The 23,938-nt window shown below is 40.8% G+C and overlaps 1 protein-coding gene across 2 annotated transcripts in view; it reads right to left on the bottom strand.

Annotated features, from left to right (window-relative positions):
* Positions 1-64: 64 nt before the first annotated feature.
* Positions 65-23,938, bottom strand: part of sema4bb (sema domain, immunoglobulin domain (Ig), transmembrane domain (TM) and short cytoplasmic domain, (semaphorin) 4Bb) — a 54,219-nt gene continuing 30,345 nt past the window's right edge. For both annotated transcript variants that reach the window (XM_051379240.1, XM_051379239.1), the window contains exons 3-15: positions 20,148-20,308; positions 19,746-19,808; positions 19,003-19,101; positions 16,745-16,856; positions 16,155-16,271; positions 15,637-15,794; positions 9,573-9,754; positions 8,891-9,041; positions 8,088-8,298; positions 7,837-7,952; positions 6,805-6,962; positions 5,710-5,801; positions 65-4,960 (exon numbers count right to left, since the gene is read on the bottom strand). In XM_051379240.1, coding sequence (XP_051235200.1) covers positions 4,191-4,960; positions 5,710-5,801; positions 6,805-6,962; positions 7,837-7,952; positions 8,088-8,298; positions 8,891-9,041; positions 9,573-9,754; positions 15,637-15,794; positions 16,155-16,271; positions 16,745-16,856; positions 19,003-19,101; positions 19,746-19,808; positions 20,148-20,308 — 2,390 coding nt within the window. In that variant the 3' untranslated portion in view covers positions 65-4,190. The remainder of the gene's footprint in view (positions 4,961-5,709; positions 5,802-6,804; positions 6,963-7,836; positions 7,953-8,087; positions 8,299-8,890; positions 9,042-9,572; positions 9,755-15,636; positions 15,795-16,154; positions 16,272-16,744; positions 16,857-19,002; positions 19,102-19,745; positions 19,809-20,147; positions 20,309-23,938) is intronic.

The following is a 23,938-nucleotide window of genomic DNA, read 5'->3' as shown; positions in this document are numbered from 1 at the left end:
ATGCCTTCTATGCAAAAGTCGGACTAAAGAGCAATTTCCAGAATAAAATGGACTCACACATACATGTGTCAAAACATGTATTTTATTCTTTTATCTTAAAAAATTAAAATAAAGTGCCTTTTATGTACAATATAATAAAAACAACAGTCACAATCTCAATGATACAAAAAATACAGTTCACAATGTTATTTGTACACAACAAATAAAAAAGAAATCATGCAGGCAAGACCACATTTGTCTAATAGTTATTCAGTCAAATAAGCTTATGGTGTTTAGTATGCTGAGGCAAAGCTGTTGCTGTGTCTCATGGCTGATATGGAGGATTTGAAGCTGTGCTTGCATCTTACTGCAGTACTACACCGTGCAGCACAAATGATTCATTACGTCTATTGTGCCGCTTACTTGTAGTATGAACCTTTCAACAAAATCCTGAAAAGATGTTGCGATGGATTGCTTACTTAAGCCGTTTTAGGAAAATAGACTGCTGTAGATATTCTACAAAATGTGATATAGTTGGCTACATTCATGTCCAGTACAGTATGTTGCATTATTGAGGAGCCACTCAAAATGAAGCATCAATCACCATGGTAGTATCTGCTTTTTGATGAAAAGCACGTCATTAATAAATATGCATTTATGACACAGTATTGACCTTTTTGGCATTGTTAACTATTAAGGTCAGATGGCACTGTAACTTCAGCTGTTCTATATGAGATTAGGAAGGATTACTATTGTTAAATATTGGCCTGGTCAGAAAGAGGTTTCCTATGTGCACAGTATCACTTTTGACACAAGCAAACACCGCAGAATGGTACGAGATTTTGAGCAGCTCCTAGTCTTACGGTTTGCAGGTAAAGTTAATGGTGGCTTGGGTGAATCTGTAAATCTACTGTTGACCCGTGTTGTGTCGTGGAGTTAAGTGTGCCCACGGAGGGCTACAATCAGGCCACTCACCACGTTCCGGTTAGTGAGGTCCCTGCTGGGTGGTATAAAATGTGGCACATGGCTAAAGGCAGAACAATATATCTAAAAGGCATTTGGAAAATATGTTGTGAGGTTTTCCACCAAGCATCTCAAAGCAGGGTACCTGTTTTATGGTTTTAGAAACTAAGCTGTGGTCTTATAGAGTGACCTCTTTGTGGTGACAAACATTGTTCTTCACCACGGCTTTTAGAATCTGATTATTCTTGTTACATATCTGTTGGCAAATGTTATCTCTGGTTTATTTTGTCAGTCTCAGTTTGCAAGTAAGCACACAAGGCTAAAGAAACAGGTAGAACTGTGGGGAAAATATTTCTTGTCAAGAGTTAGATGCAAAGATTGATACCACTGTCATGGTTTTAAGGGGGAGGGCAGTGACTTCCTGGAGTCTCTGCTTGTTTGTTACCTTTGGCCAGAGCCAGGCAAGCTGTTTCTCCATTTCTAGTCTTCATGCTAAGCTAAGCTGAACGGCCACTGGTGCTTGCTTCATATTCAGCATGCAGACATAAGAGCGGTATCGAGCTTATTGTCCAACTCTCATCCAGAAAGTGAATTAGCCCATTTCATCCATACCCGTTTGACTCAGTATGGCATGAATATAAAAACAGATGACCTCTCCTGCTTTGACATGCTCGATAAAAACCAGCCCAGGTGCTGAACTAACAGCATGGTGAGAAATGTGCAGTATTCTGTGCAAGTCTGTTGAATTGTATGCTGAAGTAGGCAGTAAAGCACTATGAAAACAAAATATCAGCAGTGTTCACTCTCTAGTTTCAAGACTATCTCTACAACACATCTTGCACAAGGTCCCTTAAAAACACACAATATTAAGCACAGATACTGTATATACACAACAAAAACGTAAGAAAAAAGTAAAACACTGACCACTGCTGCGCAGTATGCTGTGCAATTACTTTGTCAACTTGTAGCAGTTACATAGCATTTCGTCATCCACTCAGTGTTCGAAATAGCAAAAATGTTTATCTTGTATGATACTGGAATATATACTGTAGGCTTACTTGATCAATACAGTGAACTGGTTATGTATTCTAAGACATGTGGTGCCATATTGTCCCTATGGCCATGTAAATGTTTCTCGTTCGGATTTACACAACACTATAGGCTTCCTACATCTTTGGAAAATTCTGCTTGATAAGTCTCAAAAGTCTCTAAGCAATGTGGGTGCAAGAGCGTTTGTGATGGCTGCGCTGGTCCCTGTAATTACTGATTTCTATAAATCATTGTCCTTAGCAGCCATACCTTTCTGTCTCTCAGTAGTTGCATTTATTAGAAGTTGCTCCAATTTTACTGACATGTGCAAACCTGTAAGTATTCAAGACCCTGATTACTTGTGCTTTCACATTAACGTCGCCTTGACTTCTGACTGAGTGTGGTGAATGCCATGTACGAAATGTAACCTGTTGGGGGATGTAATATTATATAATATGGCGCTCTGTGAAACTACATCACTACATAGTGCAGCAAGAGACCACTAAATATTATCTCTTCACTACAGTGACAGTTGTTTATTCGTTGTTCTGTGACTTTAATTAACCAAAAACTTTGTACTGTTAGTGCTCGTCAAGCTCTACAGTTAAACTGGTTGTACCTGTATGTTTCAGTGTATGCTAACAAGGCAAATGACTCCTTTGAGGGTAGCTGAAGCAAAACCGGAATATTTTCTCACAACCACAAGACAAGTTCTAACATGAAGTAATCTCCATGCCATATCCTTTGGCCCCAGTTCAGATTTGACATTAAAGTCAATCATTTTGCCCAACACAGTCTGAAAGGTTCATTATGAGCTAACAGTCTTAGAGAAATTCCCAACCTTGCACTTCACATTTGTTTATTATTAGTGCTGCTTTACTTTTTTCAAAATCCAACTCTGGTTCCGTCACCATGTGCTCTTTGACAGTGATCAATGCTAACACAAAGCATGGGAGTGGTCATAACAGAATGGCACTATTGCATTTAGAGAAGACAATCAAGTTATTTCTGTTTTTTTGGCACGATGCACATGATGATTTCAGTGCCGCCCTGAACATGGTAGAGGTGTGGCCATCGGCTTTTTTTCTTGGCTCTCTGTGTTTTTCAATGTCAGGTCTCTTTTCCATATTCGCCTCAAAAAACAGGTTATCTGTGTCAATTTATGAGCCCATCGTGGTACCTCCGGGTCAACACTGAAGAACAGGGCTGTCTCCGATGAGCAGAGATGCAGAGCAATGGGTTCCCTAAATTGTCCATGGTGCAGTGATGTGTGAATGAAACAGACCTTCTTTGAACAACAATAACAACAATGTACATTCAGGAGGTGAATGCCAGTATTTAGGCCCTGGAGAACAATTTATGATCAAAACATTTTGATCATCTTTCTTATGTCGCAGTCCTTCTAATTGCTGTTTGTTAAGAGGGCTCTATCTTTCCCAAGGTGTGGCGCATTCTTCTGCCTCCTCTTTCATCATCTTTATCCTCTTACAGTCGTAACATTTATTTCAGCAAAAGGGAACAAATGTGCTTCTGACTTGCTTCCATAATGTGTGGATCATAATGAACAGGCAATATATGGATTATACTCTCCTAAACCTGAACTCTTGGACACCATGTAGCTGAAGCTTGGTTCTAATGTGCATAATAACAGAAGTTTAGACTTTGTGGCAGCCAACTTCTGCAGATCATGTTTACACATCCTCAAATAGGGCTGGGCAACATATAAATATTAATTGTTTATTTTTTCTACTATATCATGTGATGGAGATCAAAACGATAATTTCATGTTGGAATTTTGCATACCTTAAGAGAAGTTGTGATAAATACTGATATTGGAAGAAGATCTTCCGTTTACTGTGTTATTTTCTTCCCCATATTGCCCAGCCCTACACTCACGCACATTAGTGGCCATGAGAACGACACAAACAAAGACTGTGTTATAACTCTCCTTAGCAGCTGTCATGGTTTGTGATCCTGGTTGAAACTGGAGTGTTGAGCTGCTTCGTCTTCCTGCCCTATGCAGCAAACCGGACCAACCTCTAGCTTCGGAGTGGAAATGGTTAAAAGAAATGACCTCCGCACTGATCACAGTACAAAGATGACTAAAATAAAAGATGTGCTGTGATGTAGAAGGATGTCGGGGTCTCCTCTCCTTTACTCGGTGGCCTGTATCCTTCATGGAGATACAGGGTGACATTCTTTAAGTAGATACTGTGCTCTCATACGATAGAGTCTTTGATCTCCGAGCCTAGCCTCACTCTGGGTCGAGGGCAGGTTGGGGAGTACTCCACGTGGCTCTCCTTCAAGTTAAGCGGCCGCCTGTCGGAGGACTCGGAGAAGCTCTTGCTGTTGTCTGGCGAGGACTCGTGGGTGGGTGTGCTGCAGATGTAGTTGTCATTTAATGTCTGGTAGCCCTTGTGATCAGAAGTGGAAACAGGGATGGTGTTACCGTTTAGGGGTAAGCTCTCTGCAGGCTTTCCCACTATCCTCGGCTTCTTCTGCTGCATGTTAGGACACTCTCCCTGCTTCAGCATGGACTTCATATGATCTCGGTTTCTGTAGATGACGAACAAGGAGAACACCACGAGGGAGAACGCCAACAGGGCGCACACAACAATCAGCTCGTTCCAATACGTCTTCGTGTGTACCTGCTCAGAACGGGACTCGCCGGGCAGGATGATGGTCTCCTCTGGCTCGATGTGCGGTGTGCGTGAGTGACCAATCAGAGTGGTGCTTTCCTGGCGGGGCTCCGCCCTCACACAGTAGTTGGACAACAGCTGGCGGAAACCTTCCTCTTCTGACCAGCACTCATAGGTCTCGATCCTGTCGGACTGAGCCACAACCACCAAATTTCCTTCAGGAGTAGCGTAGAGGAACTGGCTGGCGCTGTCACTGTAACGCCACCTTCTCTGTGCCAGATTAGAGCGCAGCTTACAGGGCAGGACCCTGAATGTGTTGGCAGGGATTGTAATGAGCTGGCAATGGGAGCCTATAAAAAAAACAACACAATAAGAACAAAATTGCTTCAAAACACTTAAAGATTCCATTCTAGGAATATTTTACTAATTGTACATGTTATTAGCTTAACTTAAAGGACTAGTTCAATATTCTGAGAATACTGACACCACTCTCACATCTATTTGTTGAATAGGAAGCTACAGCCAGCAAATGGTTAACCAGCCTAGCATAAAGACTCGGAACTGGGGAAACGGCTAGTCTTGCTCTGTCCAGAGGTAGCAAAAAACACCTTTAAAGTTCACAAATTAATATGTTAAATCTTGTTTGTTTAATATGTATCAAAACTTGAGTGTAAAAATGACAAGCTGAGGTTTTTACACGGGTGTGGAGGTGCTGGTAAGCAGAATTTGTTTTTAGCCTTTTTTTAGCCAGGCCAGCTGTTTCCCCCTGCTTCCTGTCTTTATGCTAAGCTAACAGTATCTTGGCTGTAGCTTCATATTCAGCAGACTACTGAACTCTAGAAAGAGCAAAAAAAAAGCAAGAAAATAAGAAAATTTGCCAAAATGTTGAACTATTCCTTTAAAAGTTTGGTGAATATTGTACAATGTTGAATTCAAACTATAATATATATGAATGACTCACTACTTTCCTGACATCATAACAATCTGCAACAACATGTGACATCTTCTCTGACATGTCTATGTGCATGTTGTTGTGGCGTCCATGAGGTAAATGACAACAGTTTAATCAAAGACCCCAATACACAGAGAACACACTCACGAGAAGCTGCTGGTCTGGCAGATCTGGTGCTGGGAAACGTCCTGTTACAAATCGCTGATGTATCGGCCTCCTCCACATCCTGCTGCCAGTGACTGAGTCAAAACATACCAAACAAAACAACAGGGTGAGTGTGAGCAGCTGTAATGAGAGGCACCTTGCATGGATGCACCCATTTCTCCCTCCAAGCCTTTCATTTACAACCTTTGAGTATAGCTTCATCAGTATGACAAAGAGAACAGTTGTCTTTTAAAAGCTACTTATTCAAAAACACATGACTATGAGCTTTGCATGCCCACTTTATGAGTCTGTTTGGGTGTTCACATCTAACAAAAACATCACATCTATCTAAAGTCTTTTAAGGTGAAGTAACACGATTTCTGTGTAAGCACATTGAGCCTCAGGACAGAACCACTCGTACAAACAGATGTAAGTGGATTGAGAGAATTTAAGGCATTAAATGTTCTGCAAATGTTCTATATTTAAAATTTTTCCTATTTACAAACAAAATTCACAAGTTGTTGTTTATTTCTCAGGGACACTGCATATTAATAAAATATTAATGCTAGAATTATCCAAGAAGCTAATTTTATAACATTTATAGTCCCAGGCCAGGTGTAAAAGTTGGCAGTATAAAATCAAGAAACAAGTTTAAAACAATGTCTGCAATGTTAATTACAGTAAAGGCAGAACACAGGGGCAACAATAAAAGTAGAGCACATTACAGCTCAACAAAGCAAAAAAACAAAACAACAAACAGAAGCAAGGATGAACACGAGCAACGAATGAACATAACGGCTTCGCAACAACAGGCGTAAGCAAAGACTGAGCAAACAGGACCACAGTAGGAGTGGTTCAGACCTCCTGTATGAGCCATGTATAGATAAACTAACTCTCTACATAGGAGACATCTATAGTGTATGTATGTATTTAAAGTGTAAATGCAAACTTTTCTGAAGGCAATATAGCAAATCAAATCTATTAAGGTGGCTTAATAAACAAATATTGCCGTACTGACTGTGAGCTACGGTAGATGAACCACTTAAAATGTTTTGGAACAGTTGAGGAATTTGTGACCCTGTGTATGTGATCTCTCACCTGTCAGGTGGAGCCATCCTGACATCCCGACACAGCCGCCCAGTCCAGGCGCAGTAGGGGTCTCTGGACAACACACACTCTCCACAGCTCAGGTAGTTGGAGCAATTGGCCACAGGAACCTCCACCAGCCCAGAGTTGGACGACACAAACAACAGACCCTGCAGGAGAGAAAACAAACATGTGAGATACAAATCTCTCCCCAAAAGGTGAATGCAGGGCAGAACAGAACTTCTGCTTTTGGTTACGCATTTTTGATTTCAGAAAGGAAAACCATGCTAAAACAATTACTTAAGATTAACATAAGAATATAACCTAAACAAAGGACTAACTATGACCAGCTGTTAATCTTACTTGGTGTCAGCCAAGTAATTTGATTGTGCTCAAAAAAACATGGCAACAAGTGGCTGCTACACAGCATCGTCTTAAATTTGTTATTATTGTGTACTTTCAACACTTTTCAGACAGTATGTATCATTGTGTAGAAGCACTATTATCCAGAAATTCATTTTCACCACGAATGTGACGTTGATATTGATATACAGCACATCCCTGTGTTCCCAAAAGCACTGTCTATATTTAATCCATCTTATCCACCAGTTTATTAGACAGACATCATGTCATGTCATCATATCCCTATTTGGAGCTAAGAATATACTCACAAAAAGTATGTTGGACTTAGAATTACATAATCTTAGATAAGATTGCTGTTTGGCTGCTTTTGCCCAGGGAGAGGCCATTATGTAATAAAGAGAGAAAGGTAATGAAATTTAGCTCCGGGTATAATGCCAGAGAGGATCATAAACTCAGTTCCAGACGGTGCTGTAACTTACAGGAAAACTAAATGGAATGGCCACTGCGGAAAGAAAATGTCTGTAACCAGTCTGTGCTCTGGTAAATTTAGCTCTTCCACAGTTTTATTACTCTAAAATGAATTTGAGTATGAAATGAGTAAACATTAAATATAAACTGACACAAACCAGTGTGACAATAGTCTTTACAGAAGTGTATTATGATGACAGAGCTGTGATTTACCCGCTGAGGATCCAGTTCGATGTGCTGCACAGGCTGAGGCTCAGGAAACAGAATCATCTCCTCTATGATGTGCATTTTATCATTGGCATTGATGGCCTTATGAAGCTTTCCATCATCTGGAAGACACAGAGGATGAGTGGAAGTGACTTACACTGAAGGAAGTTGACAGTTTGTGAGGGGATATAAGCAACTTCTACAGGTTTACAATCACAACTTAACTATTGAAATGAACCCATAAAAGTCTGCTGTACCTGTTCCAATGAAGAGCACGTCATACGCCCTCTCCATGCCTTGGATTTTGTGTACAGCAATCTGTGTGTAGCGAACACTGCGTTTCAGAAGCAGGGGAGAGCTGCGGATCACGCTGTCCATCAGGAAATGGTCCTTGACAAAGTTGAGCACTTTATCGGGCATGTGCAAGGACGACTGGATACCCATTTGCCTGGCGTGGTTGGTCACGCACTGTCAGGGAGTAAATTAGAAATGAAAAATGAATCTCTTATTCATCCTGGAAATACAAGCATACAATGAGAATATATGTAGAACTATGACCCTAGCTTTAGTTATGAAGAGCATGACGTTTTGGGGTGAGGTATCATTGGAAACAACGTCATGGTGATATACAATAGCAGACCAGAAGTTTTTTACCATGTTTTTAAGCAAATATCTACTTGTTTTAAGTTTTTAGGCATTTGTTTTGCTCCAGGGACTGATGGAGAGCCAAGCAGAACATCAGCAAGACAGTACTTTTGGATTCTGTCATCAGGCAAAGAAAATAAAAGGAGAACATCTGCTTAACATCAGGCTCACTTGTTGAACAGGCCAAAAATCTGTCTACAGGTACAACTGGGTATGTTTGGTTGGAGACTGCAATATACATTGTTTGTAAGTGTGATAACAAGAAAGATATTTAGGATGTTAAAAACCAATCTCTATTCATTTTATCTGTGTTTTCTGACTGAACAGAGCTAATTGAATAAAAAAGTTACACAAGACTGAACCAAGAGAGGTTGAACTGTATTGTTTGTCGCAGGGCACTGCCTGCACCACTCACCGCCCCGGGCCGTGGTTCTGGCACTGGGTGATTGTAGGTGTACCACTGCTGTGTCTCCCTGTTGACCTCTCTGTAGCGCCCGCTGAAGGCTCTTTCCACCTGTGCCATGGTGAAAGCGCACACCGCTGAGCTGCCTGATGCTCCTTTATACCTGTGAACACAAATGTTTATACGTTTTCCCTGTTTGAATCTATGTGTTATGCTTGCATGAACTATAGCCTCCATACATCTTTGCCACGGGAAAATTAAGCCATTTAATTTCAGTCTCACACTAGCATCTTGCAGCATGTTACAGCATGTTTTTACCTCATCCATCCTTTCTGTAGCTGTTGTCAGTGTTCTAACTGGAGAACAGTTGTAGAGTGGGCACTTGAATGATTTCCATATTAAAACCTTTATTTTGTTGATACATTAATTAGACATTGGGGTTGCATGAGCTTGTGTTAGTGTTTAAGCTCATTACAGCTGCTCTAAATTCAGAGGAGCCAAGGAAGAAAAGGCAACATGCCAAGTTTGAGTGAAGATATTAAATAAAAACTGGCTCAAGATGGTGTGTGTGAGCCGTGTAGATTTAAGTGTGTGTGTGTGTGTGTGTGTGTGTATAAACATAAACTGTTACATAAATCAGATTCATTGAAGTGCTTGTGTGTCTCAGTTATGTAGGTCTCCATTCGTCTCTTACCACTGGGAGGTGAAGACGCCATAGAAGACGGTGCTCTCCCAGCTGTCTCCCATGGGCTTCAGGACAAACATGTCCTGGATGATGTTAAAGGGGAAGCCGTCATCAGGGAGGGAGCACAGGAGCTGGGCCTTCAGGAAGGTGGTCCATTTCTTCTGCAGCACCCGCTCACCACCTTTATCACCCTGCAAACAGTTCAAGTACGTAACAGTATGTTATAGAAGACTTTATGCCTCATTTAACAATTATTTACACAGGTTTGATTGTTGGAGCATGCGTAGGCAACACCCTGGTTAGAGTTATCCTGAAAATTAAGAACAGGGCCCAAAAGGGACAGGACCAGACACACAGCTAAAGAAGTTGTGTCCCCAGTTTCTTTTACTATTGCAGTAAGTGTCATTAGAGTAGACATGAACAACAATTCTGGAGGTGGAGGGGAAACATTATTAGAAGAAAGTAACCAAGTTAGAGCAGGGCAGTATATTAACTTAAAAGGTAATTTAATCTACAAATAATTATAATACACCACAAATAGTCAGATATGGTTTTATTATTTAAAAATGTATTCTTAAAATAACATCAGAATGAGTAAATATGCAAATATTTTTCATGTTTAAAGCTGCAGTAGGTAACTTTTATAAAAATAACTTTTTGTTGTGTTTGCTGAATCTTGCACTATATCCTAACTAATATCCTATCCAAAGAACTGTACTGTCTCCCTTCCTCTTCACCACCTACACTGCAGACTTTAAGTACTGCACTGAGTCGTGTCATCTGCAGAAATTCTCTGACGACACGGCTATTGTGGGGTGTGTTGAGGGTGGGAGGGAGGCTGAGTACAGGGACCTGGTTGACCGCTTTGTGAAGTGGTGTGGGGAGAACCACCTGCAGCTGAACGTTGCAAAGAAAAAGGAGATGGTGGTGGATTTTAGGAGGAACAAGCCCCTGCCCTCTCCTGTCAGCATCGCCGGGAGCGATGTGGATATGGTGTCGGTGTGTAAGTACTTGGGTGTCACACTAGACAATAAACTGGACTGGTCCACAAATACAGAGGCCATCTACAAGAAGGGCCTGAGCCGGCTTTACTTCCTGAGGAGGCTCAGGTCCTTCAATGTCTGCAACAGGATGTTGCAGACATCAGTCTGTTGTGGCGAGCACCATCTTCTATGCTATGGTGTCCTGGGGTGCGGGCATCAAAGCAAAGGATGCCAACGGACTGAACAAACTCATCAAAAAGGCTGAATCTGTTGTTGGCTTGAAGCTTGTCACCCTGGAGGAGGTGGTGGAGGAGAGGATGCTGGCCCACCCCCTCCACACAACACTGGACAAGCTAAAGAGCAGCTTCAGCAACAGACTCATTCAACCACGCTGCTCTAAGGAACAATATAGAAAATCATTGCTCCCCACTGTTATAAGACTGTATAACTCATCTGCCTCTATCAGATCCACAATCACAGAACTGGACTAAATCTACCTGTGGAACATATACTTCATCATATAGCTACTATCGTATGTGATATGTGTTAATATAAACCATGTTGATATTATATATCATATTTATACATTATAATTATATTATTATTAATATTATAATTGTATTATTATTATTACAATTATTATATAATATATAATGTATGTATATCTTGTATAATCAAGTATCTATTATACACATGCTATATATCATATCATATCTTGTGTGTGTATATATATATTGTGTATATATATTACAGTATGTATGTATGCACACCTTGCACAGGCTGAATATATCACACGTTTACATTATATCAATATTAATGTATAATATCTATGTGTATACATGTATATCTGTTCAGTCATCATATTATATATACATATTATTATATTATTATAAATATTATTAATATTATCATTATATATTGTTAATATTATTATATACTGTTATTAACAATAACACTACCATCATGTCATCAGTACTATTACCACCATCTTGCAACTACAACTCTTTGCACTTTACCTACCTATTTATCTTTTTTTATCTTTTCTATTGCTGTATTTTATTCTATTGCTGTATTTTATTCTATTGTATTTTATTGTATTTTAATGTACCTGGCTGCTATGACGACCCAATTTCCCTTCCGGGATTAATAAAGTCTGTCTATCTGTCTGTCTATCTGTAGTACATGAAATAACCAAATAAATAACAAATAACCAGGATTTAAATGTTCTGAGGCAACTCCAGGCAACTTATATCTTTTCCTGTGGTACAGCATATGTGTCGTGCATTTATACAGAATTTCAAAGGATATTTTGACAAAAAAAATCTCATAAAAGATGCCTTAGCACCAAATATCAGTTGCTCTTTGAAGGAGAGGAGATGGTGAAATGAAAAACAAACAATGGTTAGTTATTAATTACAGCTTTGAAATCCACATCAGTGGTTCACGGCTCACTCCGCCTTTAAGATACAGAGACAGCGGTCACAAAATATTCACCTAAACAGTTATCAGACAACTTTGCTATGACTAGCAATTATCAAAGAGTTTGTAAACACACACACACACACACACACACACACACACACACACACACACACACACACACACACACACACACACACACACACACACACACACACACACACACACACACACACACACACACCAAAAGAAACTCCCCCCAAATACATCTAGCAAGCTGGAAAACACAGAAGGAGGAGGAGGGGGAGGAGAAAGAGGAGGAGGTGGAGGAAGAATACGACCAAAACAAGTGGTCTCGCCCAATCTCAAGACAGCTTTCCTGCCTCAGATCCAAACTATCCCGTCAGCAGGGCCTCCAAAACCCTGAACAACTCGTACGTAACAGCACGAGGAGTGAATCCCCCTTGAGGAGATAATAAAATGCAAAATTATAACTACCTCTATTTCCTCCTCTGTGTGCTGCTACACACAAACAAGCATGATGCTCAATCGTGAGGTGAAACCTCATGGGACTGATGCAGGGCCTGAGAACCAATTACTAGGCTGTGGTAGTAGCCTGTCCACATAATGAGGAGACCACATTCCTGCTCTCTCAGCTGTCCACCGCTGTTGTTGCTGCGCTCCGCTGCGCAGCTTGTACTTTCAATCGCATCGACCACTCCCCCCCAATAGCTACCCTACAAAAATATACTCCCTTCTATGTGCTGTTTTACACTGCCATCGCATTTTATCTGAACTTCACATTTCGGATTCCTCACGTTTGTCAAATGGAGAAGTTGCTGAACAAGAAGTAAGGAAAATGGTGCCACACAACGTTCATAATCTGCCTTCTTTCCACAGTTCCTCAGTGAGCACACCTGAATAAACAACTGAAAAAGAGGGAGTGGAAGAGGGGAGGGGGACAGATAGGAAAGAGGGGGAGAAAAAAACAACTCGGAAGCAGAATTACTTGGCAAAGTAAAACAGTAGTTAGAAACTCATGAAAAAAGCTAAAGAGGCTTTGATTTATCTGATCTTACGAGAAACATGTCCTCTTTATATGGTAGAAAAATGTCTGCCAAGATGGAGCACATCCATTTAAAATATTGAAATAAAGCCACATATTTGGCCTTGGCCTGATACACAGAGTGTATGCTTTCTGTCAGTCTGCAAAAAAGTGTGTTAAAGATACTGAGCCTGCTAACAGGGAGGGCCCTTCATACCTCGCTGTTACCTAACTCTAATCTGAGTTCAGCACTTTCTGCTCACCAAAGGAGTACACAGGGCGTGTGTTCAGATGTGAGAAACTATCCTGAGAAAACCAAAGGTTTATATGAATATGGTAATAGTTTAGTAAGTCAGCCTGCAGCAATTCAGGGGCTGGTTTCTCAAAAAGATACTGGTCTGTTAGTGTTAAGCCAGTCTTGATTCAGCTGTCTAATGCAGAATTCGTCAAACTGTGTGGGAGGCTTGGGAGAGTTTCTGAGAGGGATGTGAGGCAAAGACACTGAGAGGTGGACAGGTGCATGCTGATGTCCTGGAAACCACAGGAAGTTAGTTATTGTGGTTTGGCCCGCTCACTAACACGGTGAGCAGTAGCAGCAACAGTGACACACAGGCTCATGGAGGCAATTAAGGCACTTGAAAACCCTTTCGACCTGATTGCCGCAATTTGTGTCACAATCGCACTGCTTCTCAGAGTAATAACTCTAAAACACACAGACACGATGTGCATATTTTTAGATTCAGTGTGACACGTTCCTATGATGTCCATTGCACATAAACCTAAATACATTTGGTTAGAAGTCATACAAAGACACTCATAACTCAAGAACTTGATTAAGAATCATCACATTTGTCCATATTCTTCAGTATTGAAGTAATCCAGTGACAGCTGTCTGCACATCCATAATGTAAACAAATATAAGTTAAAAAAAACAACCCAAAAACGGGTCTCAAGTTTAAGCCTAACTCACTGAATCATTGGCAACATTAGACTTCCTGTTAACATCCCGCAAAGAATTATGGGAACTGTAGTATAGGAGCTGGCTGTGATGTACAGTACTGTATTGTCTCAATATTGTGTGTGTGTTTCAGACCTCTGGTATAATGTGAGTTTCCCCAAAATAAATTATAGTAGTAGTATAAAGTATAGTATATAAATTATTTTATGCCTAAAAAGTTAGCCATCCTAACCCCCAGGCTAACTCTGAACTAAGAGCCATGTTTCCATAGCAACAATCAGTGACACATACTTTTTTTTTTACTGAATTTTCACAGTAAAATGTCCCTGTAAATGTTGAATTTTCTGCTCGAGTGAGGGGAGCTAAGCGGCTTGGTGCAGCTGCTCGGTCAGCCATGTTTTTTAAATTTGAAAAAAGTCTTTATTTACCCAGATTCATAAAATTCAAGACAGTCAACAACTAGATGGCTTTGTACAACAGATGAATTTAGACATCTATCTGAAGACTGATGATTAGTTCACCCCAAAGCCTTTCTTTTAGTAGAAACTGGACATTTTTATGTTGATGTTCTTAAGCATTTACCCAGTTCAATGCAGAATAAACCACCTGTATCACTACTGTATTGCCACAAAACATCATCTGAAAAGATGTCAGTCGGGGGAAAAAAGAAGGCTGCTGCATTCCAGTGAAATAAAGGAGCTTTATAGAGCAGAGAAAGCCATTCTTCTGTCTCCATTGCACAGTTCATCTGCAGCAAGTTGCCACAGTCTGGGGGCCTTTCTGTCAATGATTTCCATATATAGAACCCAGGAGCTGCTCTGCTGGCTTCGAGAGGTGTCGCAGCACTGAGTGCCAGAGCCTAGCAGGACTAAGTCATTAAACTGTCACTTAAGATTACATGCTGTCCCCATGATTACTCACATTACTGCCTGCATGAACAAGAGGCATCAGTCAGGAAGGGATGCTGAGTGCATGTATATCAGGCAGCTTCATAGCCGTTTAATTGATCTGATGACAGGTGAAAAGGGATAAAGTCTGGTGTTGATTATTCAGGGTGACCAAACTTAACTCTCGACGAGGGAGGAGGGGGATGACGTCGATGGGTTTAAACGATGCGAGTGAATTCTGCAGTTGCTACAGTTTGCATGCTTTGCCTGCAACAAAAACAGGCCATATAGTAGAGTGGAAAAAGCATTTCATATTGCTGCGAAGCACCCCTGAATACTAATAATGCCTGCAAAGCTCAAAGCGCTGGTGGAGAAAGGCAAAGAGCTGGAGGGATGGACGAGTGCAGCTGACATTGTGAGGGAGATGGAAGGAGAGGGGGAGATGACATTGCAGAGAAAAGGGAGGGAGGGTGGCATGGTGAGGAGGAGAGGATGATTCAGGCAAGTGGAAACCAAATCTGTTGAAAACATGTTTGCACAGTCAAACCGAAGAAGCTTTAACGCGCCAGTGACACATTTCCATTGCGTCTACACAGGCACAATACAGTTAAATGTTACCAAACGTGCTTTGACACGGGAGCGTCCCGCCTTGTTTTGAGGTAATTGTATCAAGATTATTAAGGATTATTGAGACAAAACTTCAACCCTGCTGTGACTCTTATTCTCGCACACAGCCGTCTTGTGTAATGACTTCACCCCCCCCCGACTCCACTTGTCTTACCTTACACACGCGAGCAATCCTCGACACAATGGTGTTGTCAAAGAAGTCGAATTCTTTTCCCGCCTCGCTAAAGAAGAAGTAAATCTTGTCGTCGTCTCCCACAGGGTTGCCGATTGGCTGACTCTCCTCGATGTAAGCAGACCCCACAAAGACGGGATCTGGTAAAAATAGAAAAACACAAAAGTAAATGTGGTTAGAGAGACATGTTATACCTTTATCATCTACGCAAAATAACTATTTTTTCAGCTGTTTCATCACTTCTGTACAATCGTAAATTTAGAAAGAAGTCAGAGATCACACAGGGAAGCTGTGTTTTGAAGTGCATGTGCAGCGACTGATAGGACCGAGTTCCTGCAATCTAAAAGAGCCTTGCTCTCAGTCTGCATGCATTAGCGGCCGTGTCTCGCTAATGATCGCTACTTTTTCAAGCTTATCTGCTCTGTTGGGTACATAATGTGAGATGTGTAGAGGGGAAAAAAAAACACAGCCTGATATCTGATGGGGTAAATGGAGTTTACCTTGCAGCCATTTTAAAGAGTTTTCTGTCTTCAGAGCAGTTCCCTGACCCAAACTCTTGTAAATGACTGGTTCATTCCCTTGGAAGTTGCTGACTGTACCAGTGTACAATTCACCATCTGGAGAAAAAGACAAAGATTTAAAGAGAGGCTTTAAATTAAGATTTACTATTAATTAAACATACTAAACTACAAATAAATGACATGCTGGGGGCTTTCTTAACTGCAATAGATGAAGCCATCAGGAGAAAGCATTATGAGGGAGGGATTAGGCAAATCATGTCTTCCACTCATATCCAGCTCAATTATTCACTAATTGCTTGTTGAAGAAGTTGAACACAAACAGCATCAGTTGGTGTCCGGCTATTTATCAGAAGGACTGATGCAGACAAACAACATCAGCAGGCACATCATGACTCATTACTGAATCAAAGTGGTAGTTAACATCAAAGTAGCTTCGGAAAAAAACAAACTGCTGAGCCTCTTCCCAGAAAGAAGCCACACAAAATAATACCTTGTTCTTTGCACGGCAAATGTTTCAAGTGACCTGAAGACAGAAAGAAATATAATAAAATCTGTGTATTTCTACGTACCAACAATGATGGCAGTGGATTTGTACTCTGGATTAAAGGGGCAGCGACTGCGCCCATCTTCCATCACAACCTCGCCCACTTCGTCTCTCTCCAGCGTGAATGTTGACGTGTTCTGGAGATGAGACACAAACAGCAAATGTCCCTCAGGCACAGTCCAATTAAACTCTACTTACAGTAAAGACTGAGCTAAAGTGAGCTCAGTGACCTCAAGTTCATTCTCTCCACTTCTTCCCTACAACACACACGCACAGTGCACTGACTTTTTAGTGAGTTTGGTCAATTTGAACATACAATAGCTCGGTCTGGTGAATAAACTATATGTCAAAGGATATGAACGCAGCAGTAGTGTACTGGGAGTCAGCCCCACACATTCAATCCTGCTAATAAGCATTTATCTCTTGCTCAGAATTGCCCCGCGAAATGCAATCTTTACTCCAATTAATTGATGTTTGCTAAAAACTACAGTCACCAGCTGTTTCTGAGTCTGACTGACTTTTTTAAAAAAGGAATTATTTGGTCTTTTCATGGGATTTCGTAAGAAAATATAGAATATCAACCTCATGTCTTCATGCAGTTAGTATGGTCACTCAGATTTGGTCAATTGGTCACTGTCAATTAATAGGCCATAGAACATACTTTAGGTAATTTTAGGTGCCTATGTATATACCATATATGATATTGGCAATGTATGTAGGGCAATATTCAGCCCCTGAAACAGTTGTAGAGCTGTGTAATAGTTGAAGGAGGTTTGTCAAGTCTGAGAAGAAGTGACCTCACTGGAGTAATCTCAGGGCTGGGCAGTTTTAACAGAAAGACTGCCTTAAAAACAGTGAGCAGAGAGTTGGCATTAATAGGCAGGGAGGGTCTAACAAAAGACACTATTATGTTGCATCATGGTAAGTGTAGGTGACGTCTTCAAAATACTTGTTTTGTTATGACCAGCTGTCCGAAACCAAAACATCTTCAATTTAAAATGGTATGAAACAGAGCAAATGCTCAAGATTTTGCTAGATGCCTGATGATTGATTAGCAAAATTGTTGGAAATAGTTTTCTTTTGACTAACTGACCAATTATTTCAACTTTAAAGTGTATGAGCCAGTATTATGAGTCAAGACTAAAATATAGATAACACTTGGGTTTAGGACAGATTCACATTTTTTCAATTTATCTCAAAAGGTCCAGTAACATTTAGGAGAATCTATTGGCAGAAATTAAATATACATAGATATGTTTTCATTAGTGTATAAAAACTACAATAAAATAGCTCTTGCCAGTACAGAGTATAGAGGAGGAACAATTACAGCGATAGACACTAAAACAAATTTATGTGGGCAATTTGCAGTAATAGTAATAACTTTTATAGTAATAACATTCCATTTAATAATAATCAAATCAAACCAAACAGGACAGTAAACTGTGCCTCCAATGTCTGGAAAATCTTCCCATGCTTCATTATTATGAGTTGTTGTTATACTCTGGGCTTGTTTGAATTCATGTCTGTCATTTGATTGTTTAGTGTATCTTCCTGGCTTCAGTGCCCTGGTACACTGCCCGTAAAACCTTCTGCGACTGTTTTGAGAACAGCTATAAAAATAAAGCATTTATTAATGTTAATATTATGCATCACAGAGAGCGTCTGGCCGTTAGGAATGCTCTGGGTGCACACACACACACACACACACACACACACACACACACACACACACACACACACACAGTTCTGGACTCTGTCAACATGACAAGTGTTCACCCAGAGCAATCAGGCTCAGAGCTGGAATCCCAGTTCAGGGCCTAAAGTCCTGCCAAGTCATCTTCAGTCTGAGAAGTTGCGTGTTTTCCTTTCACTCTGACGTCAAGAAGGAGGGAGGGGGGCGGGGGGTGTTCGTCATTAATGTCCCGCTTTAAGAGCTGAGCTGTCGCCAAGCTCGACTGCTCCCTTATCATTGAAATCAATGTCATCCTGCTTCCCGTTACCATCACTCCAGATTTACTCCTCCGCTAGATAAACAGATCTACTCCTTCCCTCGCCGGAAACCACACAGCTCGTATACCCCCTGTTGACTTGTCTGGCTAAAGTGCCTCTGCAGCATTTGGTTACGCTTGGATAAAAACAGGTCCAATACTGACATGGTGGAATAAAGAGCTCTATTCCTCAAGAACACCAAAGAAACAGATCCAAAGTCAAAAGCTGTGCTAGTGAGGGAAGTGGAGAGAAATAAAAATCAAGACTTGGGTAGATTGAGAGGTCATTACTTACTATGTAGGCGCAAATGGGACTGAAGGCATAGGTGCCACACACATAGAGATGAGTGCTGTTCAGCCGCAGGAGAATTTTGATGTAATTGAAGCAATCAGTCTGGATGGGGAACAAATGGAAAAGCAATTGTGACGTCAATGAATCCACAAGAAATTCTTACAACTGAATGTGTTTTTCATGCAAGCTCCTTAAAGTCTGTTCCTTAAATACTGCAGCTCCTAATCACAACACACAAAATACATCAGAAATTGTTCGATAGACATGGTTAGAAACATACACATGGTACCCTTTCTAAAACGCTGTTGGGAAAAACCTCCCAGCGTCACACTTTTTCCTCTGTAACACACGGACCAGAGTTGTACACTGCCATACAAAGATTACCAAGGTTTGTCGCCTAGGGATATAACAGCCGGTGTGACAACAAGGTAACAGACAGACAGACAGACAGACAGAGAGAGAGAGAGAACGAGAAAAGAAAGAAGCAGTGCACACAGAAAAAGAGCAATTCCCCGGTGAGCGTGCACACTTGATGAATCTATTTGTAACTGGTGGAAAGGTTTTTCAACACAGAACTCAATGCTCATTTTATCTTCTGGCAACACCAGTGAAACGATTCCGAGGACAGCAAGGAAAGAACACTCTCCCTCAAAAAGAAAATCCATGCTTTCAATATTGTCATTAAGGAACTATTTTCCTGAGGTATTTTCATTATTTCGCTGCAGCGGTAAAAAGGTGCCTCTCACCTCCAGGTTCTTCCCTTTGAAGCTGCATTCCTCTCTTTTTCCAGCAGGAGTGCCCCACGTCAGCTGAAGATGAAAAAGAAAGCCTGAGTAAGTCGTGCAAAATTCAGAGAACCATGCTGATTCTACTGAGGAGTTTATTTAAGACTAAAATGTATACAAAGAACTTGTGTATGGTATGGAAATGATACCTCTTATTCAACAACAAATAGCTAACATATGGAGTCAAGTGATCTGCTAGATTATCAATTTCGCAAGTATTACAAACCGCATTATTGACTCTATTACCTAAATTAGTCTCCCAATGCCATTTATAACCATTATTAAAATGAGAGCAAATTATCTGCCAGCCCACTCATTCATTGCCATTTTGCCACTGATAATCCACTTGGCATTTGGACTCACGTTCTTCTGCAGCTTGGTTTTGCTGATGTCCGAGAGGCTGAGGGCGTACAGCGCCTCCCTGGCTCCGACGTACAGCATGTCGTCCTCCTGGCTGAGCAGCAAAGAGGTGTAATTGAAGACGCCATCCACAGAGAATCTCTTGGCCGACCTCTCCTTTGCATCTGGAAAACAGCAGCAAAAAAAAAGAGAAACAATTCATGAATTAAATATTACAGTGCTGGGATTTAAAATGCATGTTGATGGAGTGTTAAACAGTATCAACATTTCATCTCATTATCAGGAATAAAAAGTGTTTTAGATACAAAATACTTGACAAAATGATTCGTTTTGTCACTAGCTTTATCAGGTGGAAAACCTTAAAAAAGAACGTTATTTTGAATTAGAAACAGAGGTGATTTATAAAGTAGATATCATTTAAGAAATCGACAGAAAAGTGACGAAGTTGGGGTTTATTCCGAATCCTGTCAACATATCAGCACAAAATAAGTCCCACTGCTACTGTATGTGTTGGCCAGACACAAATGTACGATCGGAAAGCACTCCAAGGAAATCTGGGAATCTCTGTCAAGGCATCACAGAGATCTTGCAGGAAACGAGAACAAGTGGACAGACATCACATTACATCCAACTACAACACAACACATAGTGGTGAGCTTCAGTCAAATTAATTTATGATACAAGGGGGAAAACTGTCTTTGAGCATCATTTCTGTACTCCTACAGGGGACTGTCCTGTTTATCCGTCTTTCCGGTGGTAGCAGCCAGCAGCTACTGTAGCTCCATGAGAACAGGTCACATGTACGCCAGTGAGCCAGGTCCACACTTCCCTGTGCTGGCCAGCTCTCTCTTCGCTCTGCTCTGTACTGGCAGCAGGGTAAAAGCCTCTTCTACTCAACACCAATCTAAATCTCTTTCATTCTGCTGCTCGCCAACCCTCTTCAAATGGATCTCTTTAGCAGTGGGCCGTAAGTCAAATTAGTTACTTTTTCGCCCCGCATAGCTCCCCTCCCTGCAGCCTCGAATAGCTCTTGTGATGAATTACAGATTTAATGTACACAATCCCCCTTTTATACAATTTCCCTTGGCATCACAAACAGCTCGGGATTCTCTGCAGTGGCATCAGCAGCAGCTTTTTACTGCTTTCCACTGTGAAAGTGGAGATTCAAGAGGTTTGGATTGATTTTTGCAGCCAGTTTTTGTAAAAGGCAATAAGTCTGACAATTGGTCACTTTTCAGTTTGACTTACTGTGTGATAAACTGCTCAAACTACCCAGTATAAATTGCAACAAAGGGTCCAGGAAGCCATGAAAAGTGGTTTATTCAAGACCTTCAAGCATTGTGGTCCTTAGGGAAACAACAGTTGAGCTTGGGTCTGTAAGTATCTGGATGCGTGGACGTTATCACTTGATATCTAACAAGACTAACAGTCTTCTAGAGGTTACCAAAGACATGGGATATGTGCAATCAAATATTTGTGCGTCTATTGCTTACATACTTCTTACCCTTTGCAGTTTTTTGACCATCTATGTAAATGTTTATCTACTGCCTCCCATTCCAAACACATTAAACATACTGGATGTGCACCCCAAGCCAAATCGCTGGGGGTCACAGACTCCATTTGCTTATCCAAATAAGATTACTGGCTCGTATCTGGAGTCGTCAACACTACTATTTGCTGCAGTTAAACCATTACAGCCTTTTTATTCGTGTATAACCAGCAAACTGAAATCAAATTTAGACACTTCTGACAGTAAGAAAAAGACACCAGCAGTACGTTTATCTCCAACACTCCAGGAGGTGCAGTGGACCATAATGCAAATGGAGCCAGTAAACAGCAATAAATGTTTACAACCCACGATTTAAACTTTTCAATATGCTCACAAACAAATGGTTCATCTAACAGTTGAGGCATTTTGGCAGATGATCTTCTTCCCCTTATGGGAGAGAAAGCCAGCTGCACAAGCTACATCTTGTCCAAAATCAAATCTGAGGCCCTTTCCAGATCAACAGCCCTCATTCTGTTTAAAACATTGTGACATCTGGAGTCAATGAAAAGAGGGGCCTGTCATTGAAGTCCAGGGAGGGGATACAAAAAAAAAAAGACTTCCTATTGTCATCTTTAGGAACACTTTTTTCCTGTGCTAAATGACCTATGTGAGGAAGGAAAAAATGGTTTTATTTCAAGGTGAATTAAGTCTGTTAAAAATGTTCTAAATGCTCATAAAGAGAGCTATACTCAGTCCCAGTGGACCCCACTGTTGGCAGACAAAGGAGTGCCGTCTCTCCTCTCAACAGGGGGACATATCATAGCTTGACTGTCACGGCTCCCCTGAGTTTTGGCCATTCACTGGAACCAAAAACAGCCTTCCCTCGGCATATTAAAACTCTCTGACATAAATCACGGTGACATCCTCTTAGACAGACAATGGAATAACGAGCAGAGGAGAGCACACTCATGAAACTTTTACTCAGAGAGCAGTCCGGGGCTACTTAGTGGGAGGGCGGGGGGTTGAAGTCGGAGTACTGTGAGTGGGAGTTGTGGTAACCGGGAAGATTGGATTGAGATGTTGACCTATGAAGAAACATGCAGACTGGGGGGAAGAAAATGTTATTTTCAAAGCACCCTGAGATGGATTTTTGATAAGAGCAGAAGGTCAAGTAGTAACAAACGTCAGTGCTGTGTCAAGATGCTGTGATTTCAAACTGAAACTCATGGCTTTCTCTCGCTTTCATCTAGAGCAGCTGATTTTATTTTAATTTTATTTTTTTGCGCTTTCCGATGCTGCAAATCAGTTGTGTGTTTTGACATGCTTGCAGCAGAATGCCGGGCATCTGCAGGCCATTTCACAGCCAGGCTACAGGTATATTTATCACCCGCCTGTTTAATCAGCTGCCTGTCACCAAGCCAGGCCCTCAAACTCTGCTAATGCTCATCACATCACACCTACCGTAAATATGGCTGCTTTACTGCCGGTGCTAACATGCTAAATTAGTTGGTACCACAGGTACTTTGAATTTCAGGCTGGAACTCAAACTGTGTGTATCTGCCTCAAGTCCCCATGGTTATAAAGGGCTACATGCTTCAAAAGAAATTGGCCAATGCTACAAACTAATGTAATACTGACAACAGTCAAGAACTGAATGAATATTCTCCACTGGCACATAATAACCTCGCCGCAATTAAGTGAAATTTAATTTTGGCAGTGTATTCATTATAATCATTCATTGTGAGGTTCTTTTTTTAAAATCAGTGGAGGTAAAGATAGCAGGAACAAGTCATATTACAGAGGATTTCAGAGAGCAGCTGCTCTGTGATCACAGAAATGTTTGCTTTATAGTGAGGGAATCAGACTAATTCTGTACAAACACAATGAACAGCAAAAGACATGAGGGGATAGGCTTGCGTCTGTGCCTTAAAAGGGTGTCATATCTCAGATATTAAATCCATTGATTATCTGAATCTTATTTCATATGTACATATATATATATATATATATATATATATATATATATATATATATATATATATATATATATATATATATATCATGCCTGTTGATGCTAGTGTTAACGTAAACTGCTTTACTGATAATGCAGATATTTCAAACAATCAGATAAAAATAACTTAATTTATCTGTGAGGAACTTCATTTGTGTAAAAGGCATCTCTTTTCAGTCTTTATGCTAAGCTAGCTGGCTGCTGCTTGTAGCTTTATATTTACTGTACATAAGTGAGAGTGGTACCAATCTCCTCATCTAACTTAAGCAGAAAGTGAAGAAGTGCTCTTCCCAA

Source organism: Dicentrarchus labrax, unplaced genomic scaffold (assembly GCF_905237075.1).
Source record: "Dicentrarchus labrax unplaced genomic scaffold, dlabrax2021, whole genome shotgun sequence".
Lineage (NCBI taxonomy): Eukaryota > Metazoa > Chordata > Actinopteri > Moronidae > Dicentrarchus > Dicentrarchus labrax.
This window is presented reverse-complemented; position numbering and strand designations above follow the sequence as displayed.